Source organism: Myotis myotis, unplaced genomic scaffold, assembly GCF_014108235.1.
Source record: "Myotis myotis isolate mMyoMyo1 unplaced genomic scaffold, mMyoMyo1.p scaffold_m19_p_18, whole genome shotgun sequence".
NCBI lineage: Eukaryota > Metazoa > Chordata > Mammalia > Chiroptera > Vespertilionidae > Myotis > Myotis myotis.
Window position 1 is genome coordinate 26,433,223 of NW_023416322.1, and position 22,117 is coordinate 26,455,339.

The 22,117-nt window shown below is 38.7% G+C and overlaps 1 protein-coding gene across 4 annotated transcripts in view; it reads right to left on the reverse strand.

The window, feature by feature from the left end:
• GORAB (golgin, RAB6 interacting) overlaps positions 1-1,681 on the reverse strand; it is a 36,599-nt gene extending 34,918 nt beyond the window's left edge. For 3 of the 4 annotated variants that reach the window (XM_036343201.1, XM_036343200.1, XM_036343199.1), the window contains exon 1: positions 1,535-1,681. In XM_036343201.1, coding sequence (XP_036199094.1) covers positions 1,535-1,595 — 61 coding nt within the window. In that variant the 5' untranslated portion in view covers positions 1,596-1,681. The remainder of the gene's footprint in view (positions 1-1,534) is intronic. The other variant, XM_036343202.1, reaches the window with a different exon arrangement.
• Positions 1,682-22,117: the final 20,436 nt, after the last annotated feature.

The window sequence follows — 22,117 nt, forward strand, 5'->3', positions numbered from 1 at the left end:
CAAAGTGCACCCAGCCCCCAGCAGTGTGAGGTTCCTGCTCAGAGGCAGCAAGCTCTTGAACAACATCTACTATCACATTTTTTATAGTTTGTCTCCTCAGTAGACTAGAAACTCTTTGAGGCACAGATGAGGCCATGTTCATCTTTGCATCCTAAATGCAGAAGCCGATGTCTTTAACTTCAGGTCAGACAAGAAGCAGACGTACTTGCACACTGTACATCTGAATAAGTGAATGGATGTTGAAAACACAGAGCAAGAGAATTTGATAACATCAAGCAAGATTGAGTCAGTTAATTAAACACCGTAGTATGACTTTCATGATATAGTTTTTAAAGCCCTTTGGACCAGTCAAATTTTCCTCAATCTATTTAATCTTCACTGGCCCTATGTTACTAATTTACTTCCTTTTCTGATTGTCAATTCTAGATTATCCTCACATCTATACTAAAAAATGCAGAGGCCTCATCTGAGCAACATGCAATTTTCTAAAAAAAAAAAAAAAAAACTCTAATAAAAAGCATGACAGGGTTTTCATTTTTCCCCAAAGCACAGTAAGTTGTGTACCAAGAGTAGTAGAAACTCACAGAAGTTGTGTGCATTACCAGGATAACCAAACAGAATTTTATGAAACTTCAACCACCAACAAAGCCTCGTTTATATCACCAAGAGTTCTGACCAAGTATCAACAAACTTAATTCCTTTACTAAAAGATAATAAAATAGTACAAGTCCATTCAGCGATTACTCTATAAAGCCAGAGAGGGAATGATAAAATTCTCGATATCATATATATATATATATAGAGAGAGAGAGAGAGACACACACACATAAATATATACGCATATATGTGTGTCTATATATATACATATATATGTCTGTATATATATATACATATATATGTCTGTATATATATATATACATATATATGTCTGTATATATATATACATATATATGTCTGTATATATATATATATTTATTTCACATCTAACCTCTCAAAGACCCCTTTGGTTTGCTGACTCTCTGGGTTGGAAAGAACTGCAAGAATCATCTGGCAACCAGAAGTGAATGCAAGACTCCAGATGTATTATGAAAAGCACCGACGTTTTGCATTAAGACCCCCGTGTTCCCCTTTGCTCATAAATTCATCACAATTCTAATAGGGTGAGTGACCCTCCTCCTTCCTTTACTCTCCACCCATGGATCTACACCGCAATCTTCCTATATGAGCCCGCCAGGCTATAGGCCCAGCCCCCTCTACCAGGTCCCATTCCTTTCCCACGAAAAAACAAACAAACCCTGCAATGGATCCCTGAACTCTCTTTTCTAAAAGTAGATCCCAGGCTCCTGAGTCCGCCCCTCCCCCCACGGCTCCCAGTTCGTCCACTTCCGAGCCCCTCAATTCTGTCTTCCCATTTACAGATCCATCCCCCAACACAAACACCTTATCCGCTTCCCCGCCCCCTTCCCCTCAAAAGCAGCAGCCCCGCCCCTTCTAACAGACCAAGATTTCAATCTCCCCCGGCACGTCCTGTTACCTTTACTCTGCTTTAGTCGCCTCAGTTCCTCCTCAGAGAAGCCAGCCCAGCCCTGCGCCATCCGTCCGGGCTGCCAGCACCCCTAGAATGCCCAAACTTGAGAGCCCCGAATGCCAACACAGACTACTCAGGCACATCCGGGTTCTTCCCGGCAGCGGCCGATCAACCAATCGGTGCGTCGAGCTTTGGACCCAAGGCCCCCTCTTCCGTCTATGGCTGCCCACGGCAGTGCCGGACAAACTACTTAAGGAAATTTTGGCTACGCAGACATTCCTTTTCCCTGAGCTGACTCTTCTCTCTCTCCCGTATCTTATCATCGTTTGGTTAATAACTTCAACAGATAAGGGGACAGATATCAAGGGGGGTCAGGGTGGAGATAAACAGGCAATTAGGAAGTGGCTACGAGTCGGTGGCGCGAAAGGGCGGACAAAACTACCTGGGGGTAGGGAGAGGGGTCCTCGTTCAGTTCACTGGGGCGGAGCCCTCTACCTAGTGGTCTCGAGGTGTGTGCTCTGTGGCGTGTTGTAGCGGGTCCTTTCCAAACTTCGCTGAAATTGCTCTGCAGGTTGACTCGAGAGAATGTTCAGATTTAGGTGTTTAATTATGAAGGTACATTTCGGAGAACTGGGGTTTACTTAGTGGAAAGGGAGCAGAGACATTTAACAAGGTCTCTAGCGTCTCCGAGGTCTGTGGACTGGGTTGTGTCCTTGATATTTTATGAATTATTCTTGCTATTCTGCAACCTTTCTCCTAAGAGATGTCTACATCTCCCCCGTTAGAAATGGCTTCTTCTGTTTTTATGGTTCGAGAAGGCAATGGGAAACAGCCCCGGCGGGTGGGCAAACATTCCTGAGGCTCCCCCAGCCTGAAGTCCCGCTTTCATGGTTCTGGTTCTACCTCGGACACTTGACCTCTCCGGGCTCCCGTATTCTCATGTTTAGTAGCATTTCGAAGATTAAAAGATGCAAGTGTTGAAAAAAACACATAGGGTGATTAAAAGACCGGTTATTACATTTTTCATATTTCTCTTATATTTAGCATTTAAAAAAACACACATGTTTATTTTGGCAAACATTTTTTAAGATGGTAAATGTAAGCCAAAGAGACTTTCGACACTAATGTGTCAATATTTTTAGACAAATTGCAATAAAGGAGTAGATTGAAACTACCACACAAAGAAAAGGGTTGAAATAAGTATTTCAGATTTAGATAGGTGGTCAGAAGAGAAAGGAATTTCCCTTATAAACTTAGAGCTTTTAAATTTAAAAGTGGTTTCTGAGCTCTAGGTGCACAAGCGCTTCTTTTTAAATGTGAACTCATTTCCTCCCAAATTTAAGATTTTTTTAATGCCACCCAAAAGGATTGGAAGAGACATTAATCCAGTTTTTTTTTAAATGTAAACTATGAATGTAAGATATAGATTAGCTTCAAAGTAATAGATGGGGATGGGTAGCATTCTGGTAGTTAATTCAGTTTCCCATTTATAGATTCGGGCCATCTAATTAATAAAAGTGAACCACGTTGTATGCCGCATGTTACATTTTATACATGGATTTTCTTTAGCTCACGGGGTGAATTTCCAGAATTATCAATAGTCTTAATAGACATGGATACAGTATTATGGTATTTTTAAAGGTTTTGTTAGCCCCGAATGAGAACAAAAGCATGAGCAAGATTGTAGTAAAAGATAACATCATTTGTGTAAAATTGTCATTTGTAGTTTGCAAGGTTCTAAGTCTGTTGGCTCTCAGGGGGAATGGGTTTCTCCAAATGGTGTATAATATTTTGTTGGGAGATTAAATTCAAAGAAGTTCTTTGTTCTGTGAGAGTTCTCTGTACCGTGGGTTGAGAGATTGTCTCTACAGGTTGGTTTTCCTGGGCTCTGGAAATTTCAGTTGCTTTAAACCAGATTTAAGGTCATTTTTTTCAACTTGTGATATAAATTTGGATCTCACCCCCTTATATGACACAGGCCTCAGGTGTTAGTTTTCTGGTTGTGCAAACTTGCCTAGCTTGCGAGTGATGCAGCTAGGACTCAGACTCAGGCAGTACGTCTCTAGAATCTAAGATCTCAACTGCCCTACCATTCTGATTTTATAGTATTCCTCTGGCAAACATTCCTTGAAGTTCTTGTGCAGCTCATACGAGCAGAGTGTGAATGACTGACAGTTCTTAACTTTACACCCTGAGTTATTTGCATTTTTAAAAGATGGTGTTTTCTCATCCAGTGGAATCTTTCATAAGTGAAATATCGTGTATTCTGACAAAGAGAAGTGAGAAGAATTTGTGAAGTGTAACAGAAGCTGTTTTTAGTCATTAACTCACCCAATTTTACTCCACCTTGGAACTTTCCAGCAACTTCTCTTATTCCATTAACAGCCTGAAAGTTTACCCCTTTTTCTGTAACCTTTGTATCCACTAGGAAAGTTGGTGTTTATTTGTATGCAGGAGTCTTTGAAAAAGGAAGTGATACAAGCAACAGCTTGTATTTTACTTTGGGAAGCCTTCAGAGATTTTCCTATCAGCTTTTGGATTCCAGTTTGTTACTTTGTCTTAGAACTTTGCTCTGTCTCCTAGTGCATAACCATTAGGCACCTGGGAGAAGTATATGGTAAAGTATTTTTGTTTATGTCTACAGTAGACATAACTAGACCAATGCCTGAGGGGTTCAGTTTTTTGAATGAAGGAAGGAAAGGGTTGCCCATTGGAGGAGCCAATGGGAAAGTGGATAGGGTAAAAATATGCTACAGACAGTGAATACCTAGCACACAGGCACTTGAGTCTTCACTGCATGATGTTCTGGCTTTAGGATGTCTTTTCCACTTACATTTGGGTACAGTTGTGTTTTGATTTCAGAATTCATCATACTTAAAATAAATTCTGACTCCAAGAAGATACTGAAAAACTGTGTTTCTCCTTCCTTTTCCATGCACAGTCTTCACTGGAGTTTTAAAAATATATTTTCCAGTGAAGAGGCAATTCCTTTTTTAAAAAAAATCTTTATTGTTGAAAGTATTAAATAGGTCCCCCTTTTTCTCCCATTCACCTCTTCCAGCCCACTCCCGTATTCCTCCCCCAACCCCCATCTCACCACCCCATTCATTTTTCTCTGTCCGCGGGTTATGCATATATGCACACAAGTTCGTTGGTTGATCTCTTCCCACCCACCCTCCCCTGCCTCTTCTTTGAGGTTCAACAGCCTGTTCATGCTTCTGGGTCTAATTTTGTACATCCATTTATTTGGTTAATTAGATTCCACATATGAGTGAAATCATGTGATACTTATCTTTCTCTGACTGGCTTATTTCACTTAGCATAATACTCTCCAGGTCCATCCATGCTGTTGTAAATGGTAAGAGTTCTATCTTTTTTATTGGCACATAGTATTCCATTGTGTACATGTACCTCAGTCTAAGTGCTGTATCCAAATCTTAGTTATTGTAAATTGTGCTGCTATGAACATAAGAGGTGCATATATTCTTTCTGATGTTTCAGGTTTCTTAGGACATATTCCTAGAATTGGGATCATTGGGTCAAATGGGAGCTCCATTTTTAATTTTTTGAGGAAACTCCATACTGTTTTCCATAATGGCTGCACCAGTCTGCATTCCCACCAGCAGTGTACTAGGGTTCCCTTTTCTCTACAACCTTGCCAACACTTGTCGTTTGTTGATTTGTTGATAGCCATTCTGACAGATGTGAGGTGATATCTCATTGTCATTTTGACCTCCATCTCTCAGATGATTAGTGACTTTGAGCATTTTTTTCATGTCTCTTGGCTTTCCGTATGTCCACTCTGGCGGTCCCTTGCCCATTTTTTAATTGAATTGTTTGTCTTCCTTTTGTTAAGTTATATGAATTCCCTATATATTTTCGAGATTAACCCCTTATCAGATGTATCATTGGCAAATATGTTCTCCCATGTAATGGCCTCTCTTGTTATTTTGTTGGTGATTTCTTTGGAGTGCAGAAGCTTTTTATTTTCATGTAGTTTCATTTGTTTATTTTCTCCTTAGTTTCCATCGTCCTAAGAGATGTATCAGTAAACATATTGTTATGAGAGATGTCTGAGATTATGGTGCCTATGGTTTCTTCTAGGACTTTATGGTTTCGTATCTTACATTTAAGTCTTTTATCCATTTTGAGTTTATTCTTGTGTATGGTATAAGTTGGTGGTCTAGTTTTTTTGTTTGTTTTTTTTTTGCCAGTATCCAATTTTCTCAACAACATCTATTGAAGAGACTATCTCTGCTCCATTGTATGCTCTTGCTTCCTTTGTCAAATATTAATTGAGCATAGTGGCTTGAGTCGATTTTTTCGTTCTCTCTTCTGTTCCATTGATCTATATGAAGAGGCAATTCCTTTTTAATTGTACTAGTATCTCAAGCATTTTTTTTAAGTGAAAATACATTAAAAGCATTAACTAGAACTGCTCAGCAAAATACCTCTCCTGTTTAACAGTTTCCACCAGTCCTCAGTTTAATTACCATGTTATTCTGCCAGCTTTCTCCAGAAATAATTGACTGGATGAAGTAATTTCATTGGATATTTACAAACACTAGACTTGTAAAGAGGGTTTCTGTCAATTCCCCTTTGGCTTGGAAATGACTGAGGCTGAATTGGCAGTGCACAACTGCTATTTTGGGCTTAGCATATTTTCACAGGCACCAACTCAGGAAGATGATGGGAATGAAACAGAGGAAGGTAAAATGTTTGGCCTTTACAATCAGTCGTATTGTAATTTTGGCTGTAAGTTTATTTGAAAAATGAGAAAGTAAAGTATTGACTTGGTCTAAGACACAAAGTAGTTGGATAGTGATTTCTCTGTGAGGCGGTTAGGATAGCTTGTTCAATTATGAATAGTCTGGAATAAATTTGCAAAGCTTTGAGTATCAGTAGTCAAAGTTTAAATATTGGCTTATCAATCATGGTAAAATGAATTACCAAGGTCAGTCTGTTAATGTTATTGATTTAATATTCTGTAATAAAGTGTTTTTGTTTTGGATTAAATAATAAGATTTGATTTTGAAGGCATAATGTCAAAGTAGAGAGCAGACAAGATGAAGATTCGGCTGGGAATTATTTTATCTGAGGCAGCCTACAGGAAATTCCAAGACAATATCAATATAAATGAAGCTTTTAAAGAATTGAAGTGGAATGCCAAATTGCAGTACTGTAGATTCAAGTTTAAAGATGTCAGCCCCTACTTGTGGAAAAAAATTGATGCAGCAACTTCAGGTGGTCTTCAGAAGAAATTCCAACTGTGCTAATACTTACAATGTGATGATTTCCGTGTGACTATTCATATACTTAAAATATTGAGAGGGGGGAAAGTGGAAGTAAGACTATTGGGCAAGGTGCTTGGTTGTTTTTCCTTTTTAGAAAACAGACTGGTAGAGGTAATAAGTGTTTTAAGAGGAATAGAGGAATTCTACACGTGAGATTGTAGAAAGTAATATAATTACGGAGAGTATACAAAGAGTCAATGTAGATTTAGTTCTTATTTAGATCCACAATTTAGCAACCCAGGAGGATGAATACCTCTTTCTCAAAGGTGACCCCAGAGTAATCCAAAGTGAATTTTAATGTCATAACATCAATAATTTAAGTTCAGCTTTCTCAGTCACAGCTTATAAATTTGGTGAAAACCCATTGAGTCATTTTTAAAAAATATATTTTATTGATTTTTTACAGAGAGGAAGGGAGAGAGATAGAGAGTTAGAAACATCAATGAGAGAGAAGCATCGATCAGCTGCCTCCTGCACATCTCCTACTGGGGATGTGCCCGCAACCCAGGTACATGCCCTTGACCGGAATCAAACCTGGGACCCTTCAGTCCTCAGGCCGACGCTCTATCCACTGAGCCAAACCGGTTTTGGCAAGTCATTTTTAATTTATATGGTAGCAGTAGGTTTTGCATGACATGAAAAATGGCGACACCATTTTGTGGGGACTCCTTAAGAAGAAAGAATTCAACACTGTAAATACACACGTACAGGGAAGCCTCAAGCAAGTGGAAAGCCCTCAAACTTGAGCTTTAGTAGCTTCTAATTAACAAATTTTGTTTCATTTATATAGGACAAAAAGGTTCATGTAAGTGAAGAGTGACTAGAATATCAATATGATGGTAAGAGGAGTGAATTGGGACTTAAGACCTGCATTCTAGCCTAGGCTGATTCATACATTTCTTTGTCATTTACTGAGAGCAGCATTATAAAGGGCATTATGAAAGTGGCTATGGCTACAAAGACCCTGTGCTTAGGGAATAAAACATTCCATGCTCAATTTGAATTTGGGAAATAGTGTGCACACTATAATGAGGCACATGAGACTTGGGCATATTAATAGTTCTGAGAGATGTTATTATTGAAACACACACACACATACAAGTTTTAACTTCATTTATTCCAGTTTTTAGCTCTTTTCCTTTTTAATTGTGTAACCCATAGTAACATCACCTGGAAGACATTTTGGGGAATGCTGGGCTATGAGGAATGATCTCTTTTGGCCTCCTTAACTGTTACAGGTATTCTTAGGTTTTCCTCTTTGGCTAAGTGGGAACTGTCATTCTAAAGTAACCAACATATTCTCAATAGTGTAGCTTTGACAGACTTGCACACTTGTGTTCAGCCGGCAGCTCTAATGAAATGGTGCCAACCATCAAGCAGAGATGGGTGATGGGGTGTGGACAGTGCTTGACTGGGATGGAGGGACTGGCATTTTACAGCTCAGGCTTCTCATGATTCCAGAGAAGATTTTCCTTTATGCCTCCTTCAGCCTTCTTAGATGAGCTCCCTGTTGTAGTAGTGCTGCCTTCTGTGTTTGTAGAGGTCATCACACTGGATTGTGAATACCACCCAAGCAGCCTGTGCAGTGGTTGAGAGTCAAGTAAGAGTGAGATCCTGCTCCCTCTTCAGAGAATTTCTGAAAGGAGGCCTTTTTGCCAATTATAGCTTTGAATGCAAACGTAATGCCAGAGCCACCACACCTTTTTTAGGGTAATTACCACTTAACTAAACATTTCTGAGTTCCTTATAAATTGGTCCCCTCAGTCTTTTAATCATTTTAGTAGCTCTTCTCTGAACTGGGTCCAAGTTTTCCACAATTTTGGTAACAAGGCGCTCTATAGGGAATGCATTGTCCAGGTGTAGCAACCTGGCCAGGGTATTTGGTGCGGTGGGAGGGAGCAAGAGAAAGATGACAACTATCCAATATCCCTTTGGCTCTCATAAATGTATGGCAGCTTTCCAGCAAATGAGTTGAGCTCACAGTAAATGTGTAGGCAAGTACACTGGAAATTGCCCCTTCCTTGAGTCAAGTGGAAGAAAAGCCGGAGGCCTACATGCAAGTCGTGGGTGTGTGAAGTTGATGAAATTCTTCACTTGAAATAACATTAGAACCATACTTTACAATAAGAAATCTTAACAGGGATATTTCAAGGGAAGGCAGTGACCTAACCTGAAAGTTACCAATATTTATACCATATTTATATAAATAAGATCATAAAAATATTGTTTATTATTTTTTTCTCATTTTTTGATGGACCTAAAAAGAGATTGGATGAAATCTAGAAGTCACTTGTAGTTGAGTGACTCAGTCTGGGTTAAGCAAATGAGTAAATGGGAGAGTCAGAATTATACCCCAAATATGGCTTTAAGTCCTGTACTTTTCACTTTAAACAAAAAAAGGGAAACTAAGCAATATACTTCCACACCCATATCCTATTTCTAACACTGGTTCAGGAAGTAAGATGTTAATACTCCTTGACAAGTCTTTTGGCCTCTTAATTTAGTAAGTGTATCATTTGTGTCTGTGTTTTTTTTTTTTTTTTATCTTGTAATCTTTAGTTTACTTTTTTTTAACAGTTCTCTTATGCCAAAAGAAATTCCAAAGATATTAGCATGTTATTAAAGGTAAAAATAAGTATGTCACAGTTTGTTGGGGTTCTAGGACACCCTAATAAAGATATTAGCAAAAGATTGTTAAGGTTTAAGTACAAAAGTCAATAGTAAATTCCTGAAAAATATAGAGTACTCATATTTCTTGATATTTGGGACATTTAAACAAGTGTTTAACAATCTGATTCTAGGGCTAATTAAACATATATATAATGGACCACCCTAAGAAGTGAGACTACGTATCTCTTTGGCAACATGTTTGAGCCTTTTTAAAAAACAGAAATATTGCTATAAAACAAAACTAGGCAAGGAGAGCCATACCAGAAGGGGTATAATATTTAATGATTAATATGCATATTATTGTAGTATTTTAAAGATACAATCATGAGAGCATAAGATTTTAACTGAAATGCAATTACTGTTTCTCACAACCTTGGAAGATTGCCTACTATTAAGATTCTCAGTTCACCAATGCTGACCTGGGGTCATGTGCTATCAAACTTGGAATTGGGCTTTTGTTTCAAGCCCTTGGCTCTAGTGTGGATTTCTCCCTGACCACTGAAGAATGGTTTTCTCATGAAGAAACCTATAATCAAGTGAGGATTTGGGGAATCAGGATGCTAATAGTGAATTCAGAATTATTCTTCCTAGCTCTGGCCTGCCAGCCCTTTGTGTCAGCCCATCCAGCTCTGGAGGCTGGGTTCTGTAGATCTTTGAACACAGCTGGACACTCAGGTAGTTTGGTCTTTGGGGAGTGATAGACCGAAAATAACTTTGAATAGTTAAATCTGACCACGTGTGAAATGGCAGTTGCCTTTTAATTTTAATGGAATATTTCAGAGCATTTTTATGGAAAAGCTCTTAAAGTTCTTTTTTTTTTTTTTAACCACCTTAATGAAAGGGGAAAATGTGTTGCTGTTGCTGTTATTTTTTATAATAAATTTAAAGCAGTTCCTACAAACCTTAACAAGTAGAATCAAATATTTAATGCTTTTGGCAAAACACCTTTATAAAATTTCCAGAACAGAATAAAATATTCTGTATTTAAACAGTTTTGAATCAGACTGAATTTCGAAGAGTACATACATCATGTATAACTGTTTCCAAATTAATTTAGTATGTGGACTCATCAAGCCATTTCATTACTGCACTAGTTACTATTGCATCTGAAAAGATTTATGCTCAAATTTTTAAACCAGAATACTAGTAGACAGCTAGGTTCACAAATACGAATATTACAGATAGAAACTCACTTGTTTTGGTTTTTATTTTTATTTTTTTAATATATTTTATTGATTTTTCACAGAGAGGAAGGGAAAGAGATAGAAAGTTAGAAACATCGATGAGAGAGAAACATCGACCAGCTGCCTCCTGCACATCTCCCACTGGGGATGTGCCCGCAACCCAGGTACATGCCCTTGACTGGAATCGAACCCGGGACCTTTCAGTCCGCAGGCCGACGCTCTATCCACTGAGCCAAACCGGTTTCGGCTGGTTTTTATTTTTTTACACCATATTCCTTTTGTATAATGTGGGCACTCTATCTCTGGGACTTCACAGGAGATGTGTGCAGGCACCTCTTACCAGCTGATGCCAGCCTGCTACAGCAGACCACCTCAGTGGGATTCCTTTATATTTGCTAAATGTGCAACTTGGAAGCCATTCATTATAAAGGTCTAAGTTAAACGGGAAAAAATGGTTTAACCGAGTTAGATGGACTAGTACTGTTACTTTGGGCATAGACCACCAGGAAAAGTTTTGACAGGATTTCAGTTACCTTTTCAGAGGGAGCATTTTGAACAAATGACAAGGTAGGAACTTTAGTAGCTATTGGGAAAATGGCTTGGTAAAATGAATGGAAATGGGAAAAGTTAAAGTGGTCACTTTTTATGTGTTACTTGTTATTCATAAAGAATCTTTGTCCTGCCTTGAATGAACCTTGAGCTGGATTCTTCCAAACAATCATTCGTATGATAGAATGCTAATATGGTTCTGGGAAAGATGTCTTCCAGGGAAAAAGTTGTAGCTAACATTTATTGCCAGTCTCTCTTCTAAGAATTTTTCACGTATTATTTTATCGAACCCCCCCAAACCACCTTATTAACCCTCCCATTTTGCTCATGAGGAAACTGAAGAACAAAGAGTATAAGTAACTTCTCTAACTTGCCCCACTTAGTGATTGGGATTAACCCAGGTAGTCTGACTCAAGAGTTTGTGCTCTTAATCTGTGCACACTTTTGACTCAAGTATTTTTTAAGAAGCCTACTCATTGAATATTTTAAAGGTTTTCTTTCAGTTAGGGGCTATCAAGCAGGCAGGTGAGTGGTTAGGGGCGATCATGCAGGCAGGCAGAGTGGTTAGGGGTGATCAGGCAGGCAGGTGAGTGGTTAGGGGCCAACTGTCCTGGATTGCGAGGAGGATGTCCAACTGCCAGTTTAGGCCCGATCCCGCAGGGATCCCTGTGGGATCAGGCCTAAACCATCATTTGTACATCCCCCAAGGGGTCCCGAATTGTGAGAGGGTGCAGGACGGGCGGAGGGACTGATTTTCATGCACTGGGCCTCTAGTAGTTAAATACAAGTGTCAAGAGCTGGCTGCCTAAATATCATCAGTACAATCTGTTGGTAAGACAGAGCTGAGTTTATGTTTACTGTGGTGAGGTAATAAGTACCACCTCGAGAAAATTTGGCAGTGTCTGGGAATGGGGTAGGGGGAAAGGTAAGGTCAGAATTTATTGAGAATTGGAAGTTGGGTTTAAATCTGCCCTCATTGTGGGGACTTGATTAGGGCGATAAGTCCAGGATTGGTAGAGCAAGAGGAAGATTTGAGGCAAGGGATCCAAAGAATCAGAGGACTCACCTGTTTATTGATACTTTCCAGTGAAGTGGGTCTTTTGGGAAATTCCTGTAAAAAACAATCAAACCATTTGCTTGGGTAGGACGGTTCCGGAAGCGTTTAAAAATGCTAGTGAAGACAGTATAACGGAAAATCTTGTGAACATAGGTGGTCAGATTTGGTTTCCGTTCTCTGTGCCCAGGTTGCTGTGTCAGTAGATGGTTCTGCTTATCAAGGTTCTCATTGTTGTCTGAATGGGGTAACCCTGCATTTTCTCTGCCATCAGATCTCACTGGTGTCCTCCTAATTCACTGCTCCTCACTATAAAGTGGTAGAATAAACTTTCACTTGAAGCAGGACTGCTGTGGCATAATTGGCACATTCTGAGGTCTTTGGATCATGGTATGATTATCTGAAGATCGCACCTAGGAGACCCAAGACCTGAGAGCCACTCTGTGTATGGGGAGGAGGGTGGGGAGTTGGGGGGGGGGGCAGGGAGGGGCAAGTCATGTGGGTGGGCTACCAACTTCAAGCATTGTGACCTCATAAGCAATGGAGCTGTAGCCATGGAGAAACAAGGGCCTAGAGGTGATAATATCTAAGCAGTTTGTTCCCAGAGTGACAAGTGAGATGATCAGGACAGGATTAAAAACAACCTTCAAGAATGGCTTTTAATCAGCTGGGCCCTAAAACAGCTGTCACAATGCAAGTAAGATAAATGTGTCTCCTGTGATTAATATATGCCAGTCACTCTTGTCCCTCCAAATACATGCCACTTTCCCACCACCACAGAAAATATCAAAATTCCATTTTATTAAAATAGGCACCAAGGTTTTCTGTTACTGTACCAGTTTTCTGTCATTGAGGTGCTTCAGAAGGGACGTGATGCTCAAAGTACCAGTGCACACATAAAGTTGTTCTGTGCCTATGTGTTGAACCAGGAAAAAAAGTTTTTAAATAGAAAAAAAAGATGAGAAGGAAGAGGAAAAAAATAAACATTTAAAATTTTTATTCGGTTATGCTCAAAGGATCTCCCTTGCTCTCAGAAACTTGAGCAAGATAGAGCCCTTTCTTTTTGTAGCTTGAAGCAACTTTCCTGTCAACCACCCATCTAACCCCTGTCACTAGAAAGCTATGTGCTGGCAAACTGGCCTCCATAGTTCAAGGTTGGAGAACCCCAGCCAACACCCGAGGGTGGGACAGAACCCAGGCGCCAAGCAGTATCCTCGGGCTGCTAATTTGCTGGACACACAGAGCCCTGTTCTGTAACCTTCCTCTAGGCTGTGGGTGAGTGGAACCCATTAACATTTAAAAATATTTGCAGAAATCAGGGGGAGGGGGGTTATTTCTGGAGGGCCAGTACTCAGTGCACTTTCATGCGTGCCAAAGTTTGCTGGCATGGCTCAGGCTTTGATAGAGAACATCTGGGCGGCTGCTGCTGCAGCATATAGATGGGGTGGAGGGCAGGGAACAAAGGGGGCTTGTGAGAGTGTGCAAGTGGGGGAAGCAAAGGAGCCCTTACTTAACGCCTGACCCGTGCTCAGCAGGGGGAGGGAACTGAGGACAGGAATGCAATGTTTTGCCCTCAAGTTCACTCTGTGATGAATACTGGAGACAGAGATGGCACTGCACAGGTTACTGGGCTGCAGAGACCTTCACATTGCTGGGCAGACATGGGCCCAAGGGAGGAAGTACAGCCAACAGCAGTCATCACCAATGGCATCTAGTTGGGACCACTTGGTTGGGGAACAAGGGAACAGGAGATGAATTAGGGAGCAGGGAAGGTTGGTAGAATACTTTCAGTGGAGACAGATTGTCATTGTTTTCCCCATTGCCAGTCCCATCCATATGGAAACAAGATAAAATGAGTTGCATGTCATGAATAGGTATATTTCAGACACAAAGTGCTTTTATTAACTGAAGGGTAAGGTCAGACTGTTGAAAATCTGTCATTTGTGAATAGAATTTTGATTAGATTCTGAATTATGCATTTTGCACCTTACCCAGCATGCATATGTATGTAAGAAAAATCCATGTTTAGGCATTTATTAAATCATGGAATGCTTGACTAGCTTATATATGATAGGAGCCACTATAGTTTATAAGAGTGAATAAAGTACTATCCCCTTTACCACTTAGGTACTGGTTGTACATAAGTTGGTCTAGGTATTTTTTTTAAATATATTTTATTGATTTTTTACAGAGAGGAAGAGAGAGAGAGATAGAGAGTTAAAAACATTGATGAGAGAAACATCGATTAGCTGCCTCCTGCACACCTCCTACTGGGGATGGACCCGCAACCAAGATCCATGACCTTGACCAGAATCGAACCTGGGACCTTTCAGTCCGCAGGCCGACGCTTTATCCACTGAGCCAAACCGGTCAGGGCTGGTCTAGGTATTTTAATGAATGTGATGTATATATTTTATTTACAGAGTCTTCCTTACCTTCCTCTTCTCTTTTCTGCCCAGGTCATTACCATCCTCTGCCTCAGTTCCAAAAAATGAGTCCCACATTTTTAATATGGCTGAGAACTCTCTTCCCTGTGGATTCATCGTAGAACCCAGACATTACCACTTGCAAGTGCTACAGGTTTTATGATGGCGGGGGGGCTAATACCAACTAGCCCAGAAGTGCTGAGTTTCTGGGATCTTCAGACTCCATTCATTCAGCATTAATTTACCAAGTATTTATTCTAGGATTATGCTATTCAGCAAGATAGTTTCTCCTTTCCAATGCTGGGAGCCCCAAATAATGTATTTAATTTTTCAAATAATGGATTCTGGCTTGCCTGAAAATAGGTAGGCAATCTTTACTTAATTAACTTCCTTTAATGCTTAATTCCCATTAATTGCTTTCATGACCTTTATGTTATATTGGCTCTTACTATTTCAGATTGCTCACAACATTTTAAAACTTCTATTACTAAGAGGGCCTATTTTGCTGTTCAGAAACTGCTAATAAAATAAGGTTACTATGACTTTGAATTTTAGGTGATTGGTATCGATGATCTATCTATCTACCTATCTATCTACTTACCTGCCTACCTACCTACCTGTCTATCTACCTACCTACCTGCTATCTACCTACCTGTCTGTCTCTTTTAGCTTAATATAGACCAATTAGTATCTTAAGTGGTTTGGCTTTGGCAAAAAGTAATTTAAAAACTGTTAGTCCTAAGTTTATTTCGAATTTGAGTTTACTTCAGGTGTTTATGTTAAGAAATATTTTGCTGCTTATTTTCACATTTCTAAATGCTTTTTAAGATTTCTTTTTGCTTTTAATTTTTTTCTGAGGCTTTCCCTTTTTCTTCTCCTCCCTTTTCTAGTCAATGAACCAGCTCCATCTGAATGGCAGATTTATGGCCAGTTACTAAAAAAAAAAAACAACAACAATTTTTCAAACTAAAATCCCTAAAGGTCACTTTGGATTGTATCAGGTATTCTCTCCCTTATCTTAGAAATAATAAACATCTGGTGCTATTTAGAAATAGAATCTAAAGTTCAAATTGCAAAATAATGATCTTGACCAATTTTTAGTCTGATGAAAACCATGATCCCTTTTTCCAGAAAAAAAAAAAAGTATATTGAAATAAAATTTTACCTCCATACTTGCACAATTATGTCTGTTAGTAAGAATCTTTATCCCAGGTGACTAACTCTACTTCCTTTTGAGGTTAACTTACATTTTTATGCACTTACTGCCTCTTGGACAGAGACATTCCTTATTTATTTGAGTATTAGTGTTTTGGGCATAGTGGATATTCAAATTCTAAGTAGAACTTACATTCTTGAAATAAAGGCATTATAAGGATTGAGAAATGGAATATTAGCTTTAGTCATATCAATGATATAGAAGTTGACATCAAAATCCTGAAAATACTCGTAAGTTTATCCGGTCCATATTGATTCAGAGCAAACCAATATATAGACTATTTGTTTTTCTGATCTCTAAATTGTTGGATACCTTTTTATATTATGTGGAGACTCAAATGTCAGAAATGATTCATTTGGTTCCAAAGAAAATCTAGAAATTATCATTAAGCCAAAGAGTGATTCCCTGAATTCTCTATCGTAAGCAAATAATTGAGTCTGGTCTAAAGCCTTAGGAGATGTTACTCTTATTTTGTTTTCTTCACCAAACTAACTATAGTGGGTCCTTTGAAATTAATCTTCCATGTCATGATTTCTTCCTTACTTTGTATCCAATCACCAATGGCATCTACTACCTGTTGCCTATTCCTTTTCTTCATCCTCTGGAAAATTGGCTCATGTGAACCTGTCTTGGCTTGCAAGGCAATAAGATGACAAAGATAACCAGTCGTCAGTATTACAAATGCAATGGCTTATGCAGGGTACCCACAGTTAGATGGTTGGTTTTCAAAGAGCACTTCTGAGTTTGATGTCAGGGGCCCACTGCCAATGAAGCATCTCTGGGATTAAGTCCACCTTATGCAGTTGTTGCCTCATCTGAAACTGTCAGCTGGATAAAACATCTGCATACAGCAAAAGAGTTTGGAGTTGCCCATCTGGGCATGAGGGGAAGATTGACGCAGTTGCTATCGATGATCCAAAAGCTCTGTTTTCCATGACTGATTCTATGGCCTTATTTCAGCTTATCTCTGGATGAGCTCAATTGTTTTGTCCAGTATTTCATCTGCGTAGCAGCTCTGCTCAGCAGGTAGCCAGTCCCAGCCTTGGCATTTAAACAGGGAGGCTATGTCAATGGTAGTAAATGCTGTCTTTAAGTATCCTTCACCCAGGGAGATGTAACATGTTTACTGGCTGCATAGGCCTTTCACTTACATACTCAACAATACCTTCACTGCTGTTAGAGATTCTGAGCTCTTGACGTCTGATTGGCCTTGAGCCCATCCTTATTCTAACTGCATTATCAACCAGACCCTGCATCTTTGTCACAATGTGCTTAACAATCACCCACAGCATAGTTTTGGCACAATTCAATTGTCTCCAGCGTGTTCATTCCCTTTATAATGTAAACACTGAAGTGATTCTATTAATGTAAAGTGAAGTATCAGCTGATAATTTTGACAGTATAAATTTGTGCTTATAATCATGAACTGCCATTAATAACATAAACTTTCCTGGAACATTTAGGAATTTGGCAGCAGAGGAGATATCAAACTTGCCACTTCTACAGTTGTTCAGTTATTATTGCTGAACGGAGAGGTGATTTTTTTTCAACTGGCATGAAATATTTTTATTAAAATTTAACCTTAATGAGGAACTGCATTCAAGTTACAGGATTAAAAATATACTGAGCAGATACTTCAATGCAAAGAAATAAAAATAGAATGGAAGGTACTGAAGTAGTAGAAGGCAACTTATTTTGTATAAGCAAAAATACTTTGCTTTTATAGAAAAAAATGAGTATATCAATGCAAGTCTCACTTAAGCGAAAAGCCACTTTAAAAAGAGTAACATGTTGGGAAAATTGGATAGCCACATACAAAAGAATGAAATGAGAGTGCTATTTGATACCACACACAAAAATTAAAATAGATGAAAAGACTTAAATATAAGACCTTAATTAATAAAGTACATAGACAAAAACAGTATTAAACTTATGGACCTTGCACTCAGAGAGGTTTTTATGAACTTGACCCCCAGGGCAAGAGAAGTAAAATAAAAAATAAATGAATGGGACCACATCAAACAAGGTTCTGCCCAGCAAAAGAAACCTTCAATAAAACAAAAGGCATCCATCCTAATGGTAGGAAATATTTGCAAGCGATACCTCTAATAAGTGGCTAATGTTAAAAAAATAAAAAGAATTCATACAACTTATCAACAAAATAAACATCCCAATTATAAAATGGGCAGAAGACCCAAGCGGATACTTTTCCCAAGAAAACATATAAATGGCAATAGATATATGAAGAGATACTCAACTTCACTAGCTATTGGGGAAATGCAAGTTAAAACGACAATGAGATACCACCTCACACTTGCCAAAATGACTTATCAACAAAACAAGTGTTGGAGAGGATGTGGAGAAAAGGGAATGCTTATTCACTGCTGGTGGGAAAGTAAACTAGTACAACTATGAAAAACAGTATGGATGTTCCTCAAAAAATTAAGAATAGAGCTACCTTATGTCCCAGCAATCCCTCTTTTGGGTTTCTACCTGGAAAATTTGAAGACATTTATATGTAAAGGTATATGTAGCCCTTTGTTCATTACAGTATTATTCTCAGTAGCCAAGACACAGAAACAATTTTAGTGGATGATTGGATAAAGAAGATGCACATATTTACAATGGAATACTACTCAGCCATAAGAAAGGATAAAATACTGCCATTTGTGACAACATGGATGGATTTTGAGAGTATCATGCTAAGTGAAAAAAGTCAGATGGAAAGGACAAGAACCAGATGCTTTCTCATGTGAGATATAAAACGGAAAGCAACAAATGAACAAGCAGACTCATAGACACAACAGTATAGTGGTTAACAGAAAGGGATGTGGGGGGAGGATGAAGAGGGTAAAAGGTGTCAAAATATATGGTGATGGAAGGTGACTGGACTTTGGGTGGTGAGCACATAGTGCAATATACCGACGATGTATTACAGAATTGTACTCTGAAACAATGTTACTAACCAGTGTCACTCCAATAAATTTAAAAAAGAATAACATTAATTCACATAAACTGACAATTATGAATAATATTTATTTTTTATTTTCCATTTTAAATGAATGTAGGATAAGCAGTTGTAGTAAAAAATATGAGTCCTTGAATATTCCATGTCTTGTTCTGAGAGAAATGATAACAACAAAAGTCTGACACAGACACTGCTGTACAATCTTTGATAGAACCAGTTTACTATTCCAGTGTTGATAATCTGATTTTTTGGGGCTCCATTTACTACCGTGGAGATTAAAGGCTTCAATTCATCACCTTTTTAAAAAAATTTTAAATATATCTTTATTGATTTCAGAGAGGAAGGGAGAGGGAAAGAGAGATAGAAATATCAATGATGAGAGAGAATCATTGATTGGCTGCCTCTTGCATGTCCCCCACTGGGGATTAAGCCCGAAACCCAGGCATGTGCCCTTGACCGGAATTGTACCTGGGACACTTAAGTCCACAGGCTGACGCTCTATCCACTGAGCCAAATCAGTTAGGGCTCATCACCTTCTTAAAGCATGCCTCTTGGTGAGAATGTTGTCCTCAGTGAGGATGAAATAGTTCTCCAGTTGGTGGGTTTCTAAAGGTTTTTCTCAACCTTTTTATAACATCTACCCCTCTCTGATAAAGAAAAATCTCATGTTTCTCTGGAAATTATTTTATGCCCTACCTGGGAGTGGGGAACACCAGGATGGGTGAGGAGAGGGGAAGGGATGATTACTCCAGTCCTTTTCTGTTTTCTGAGTTTCTTCTCCAGTTTGCTCAGGCTGAAGTATATGGATGTCTTTTATCCTGTAGAGCCCTTTCTTTTCTTTTCTTTTCTTTTTTTTTTTTTTTTTTGCTTTAGGACTTTTTTTGTGAGTGAAATAGGAATAAGATTTTCCTAAACTTTAAAATGCAGAAACCTATGGATGGACATTAAAAAATTGCTGCCTGTCCTAAGGTAGCAAAGTCCACCTCAAATGACTACATTTTGACACACCAAACTTCTTGTGTAAGAACTTTCCATGGCATTTCTATCAAGATATGAGGATGGCAACCATGTCTCTGGGAACACTTTTCAGTGTCTGCAAATTGAAAGATTTTAATCTATAGGAATTTAAGAACCCAAGAGAGTCTTGATGGCAATGAAGGCTCCATATGTTAAAATATGCTATCTGGAATTCTTCAGTGAGGGAAACCAAATTTGAGGATCAGCTTCATTTCTGTTAGGTATCTTATTTCCTTAGCAACAGCCCCATTTCACTCAATAGAATTTGGTCCTGGAACTTTCTGATAATGACAATAACAAACATTGCTATGCTGTAGAGCTGGAGGCAAAATCAAGTGTGCCAATTTGGATCAGTTTTTCCTCCCCGGCAGTACTGGCAGGAAGCTAGTCAAATTTCACAAAATACACCCATTGAAATACTGCCACTTCTGAAATGAGAGAGGGTGTCATTTTTATGTGTGGAATGGTGAACGTCATCTGGAGAAGATGCAAAAGAACTTGTTAGCAAATACATTTAAGAAAACACAGAGATGAATAGAAACGGTAAAATTTTAAAGGCCAACATTTTATGAATTCAGATATCTGGTATGTATTCTTCCACATAAAATAGGTAGCAAATGAAACAGTGTCAGGTTGTATCAGTGGAGTCCTTCTATTTTTAGAAAATTCAAATGCTAACCTTAAGCTGAATTATAACTTGACTGAAATATTTGATGAATGAGTTGGTTCATAAATGCTGATAATATTTTTAAGTAGATGTCAGTTGCATTGAATTATTAAACAAATGTCTGAGTGGTCTTGTATCTTTTAAAATTAATTTGCTAATGTAGGAAAGATTAGTTTCAGTAGGGTTTTCTTCTCCGAGAATAGGGAAATAAATATAAGGTTAATAGTAATTAGAAATTATTTGTCGAGTTCCAAAGTTTGGAAATGTAATCAATTTTCCCCCCCAAACAGCTCTATACCTCTAAATCAGCGGTTCTCAACCTGTGGGTCGAGACCATCGGAAAACACATATAGCATATCAGATGTTTACATTATGATTCATAACAGTAGCAACATTACAGTTATGAAGTAGCAACAAAAATAATTTTATGGTTGGGGGTCACCACAACATGAGGAACTGTATTAAAGGGTCGCGGCATTAGGAAGGTTGAGAACCACTGCAATTCTTACTAGGTCTAAGACTGTGTTGCAGAGGAGTATTGCTTTATCTCACAGAGTACATTTATTGTTTTGAAAACATAACAGACTTCTTGGAAGTAGGCTTTCCTGTTGTATACAATCTCAGGTTATTTTTGAGTTTATTAAAATGGAAATATTTCATTTCATTATTATTTACGTAATATCTGTGCTAGAACCTGGGAAAGATACAAAGTTAATTCCCATTGCTAACTTAGGAAATACTATCTGGTAGGAATTATTTATTTTTTAATTCTACATGCCACATCTTCATTTTATTCTAATAATTCTATGAAACAGGGCAGAAGAGAAACCTGGGCAAAGACCTCACAGAATAGCTTTAATATGCAATAGTTAGTTGGTATAGGAACAAGTTCTAGATCCAGAGTCTTCTGATCCTAAACCTGAGAACCCCAGAGTCTGAAAGATGAGTTCTAGTAGTCGCCAGTTACTAGCTGTGCAGCCTTGGGTCATTCACTACCTCTAGACCCTGTTTCCCCAGCTGTATGATAATGGGATTGAGGCAGATGATCGCTAATATCCTTTCTAGTTCTAACATTCCCAGATTATTTTCCCTCAGAAAGTTAAATAGCACCACCTGGAAGAAAGACCAGACGGCTTAGAGCAGCGGTTCTCAACCTGGGGGTCGAACGACCCTTTCACAGGGGTCGCCTAAATACATCCTTCATATCAGACATTTATCTTACAATTCATAACAGTAGCAAAATTACAGTTATGAAGTAGCAACGAAAATAATTTCATGGTTGGGGGTCACCACAACATGAGGAACTGTATTAAAGGGTCGAGGCATGAGGAAGGTTGAGAACCACGGGCTTAGAGGCATAGTTTCCTCAGCTTTCTCTTCCTGAGTTAATACGCCTCTGCCTCTTCCTGTGAATTCAGACAGAGCTGAGTTTGTCTACAGATGCCTCTTTCCCCCTTTCTTCCTCATTCCCTTTCTTAGAGGTCAGTGTTTCTGGCATCTTCTTTAACTTTACGGCTGTAATTCCCATTTCTAGAAGCTCCTTT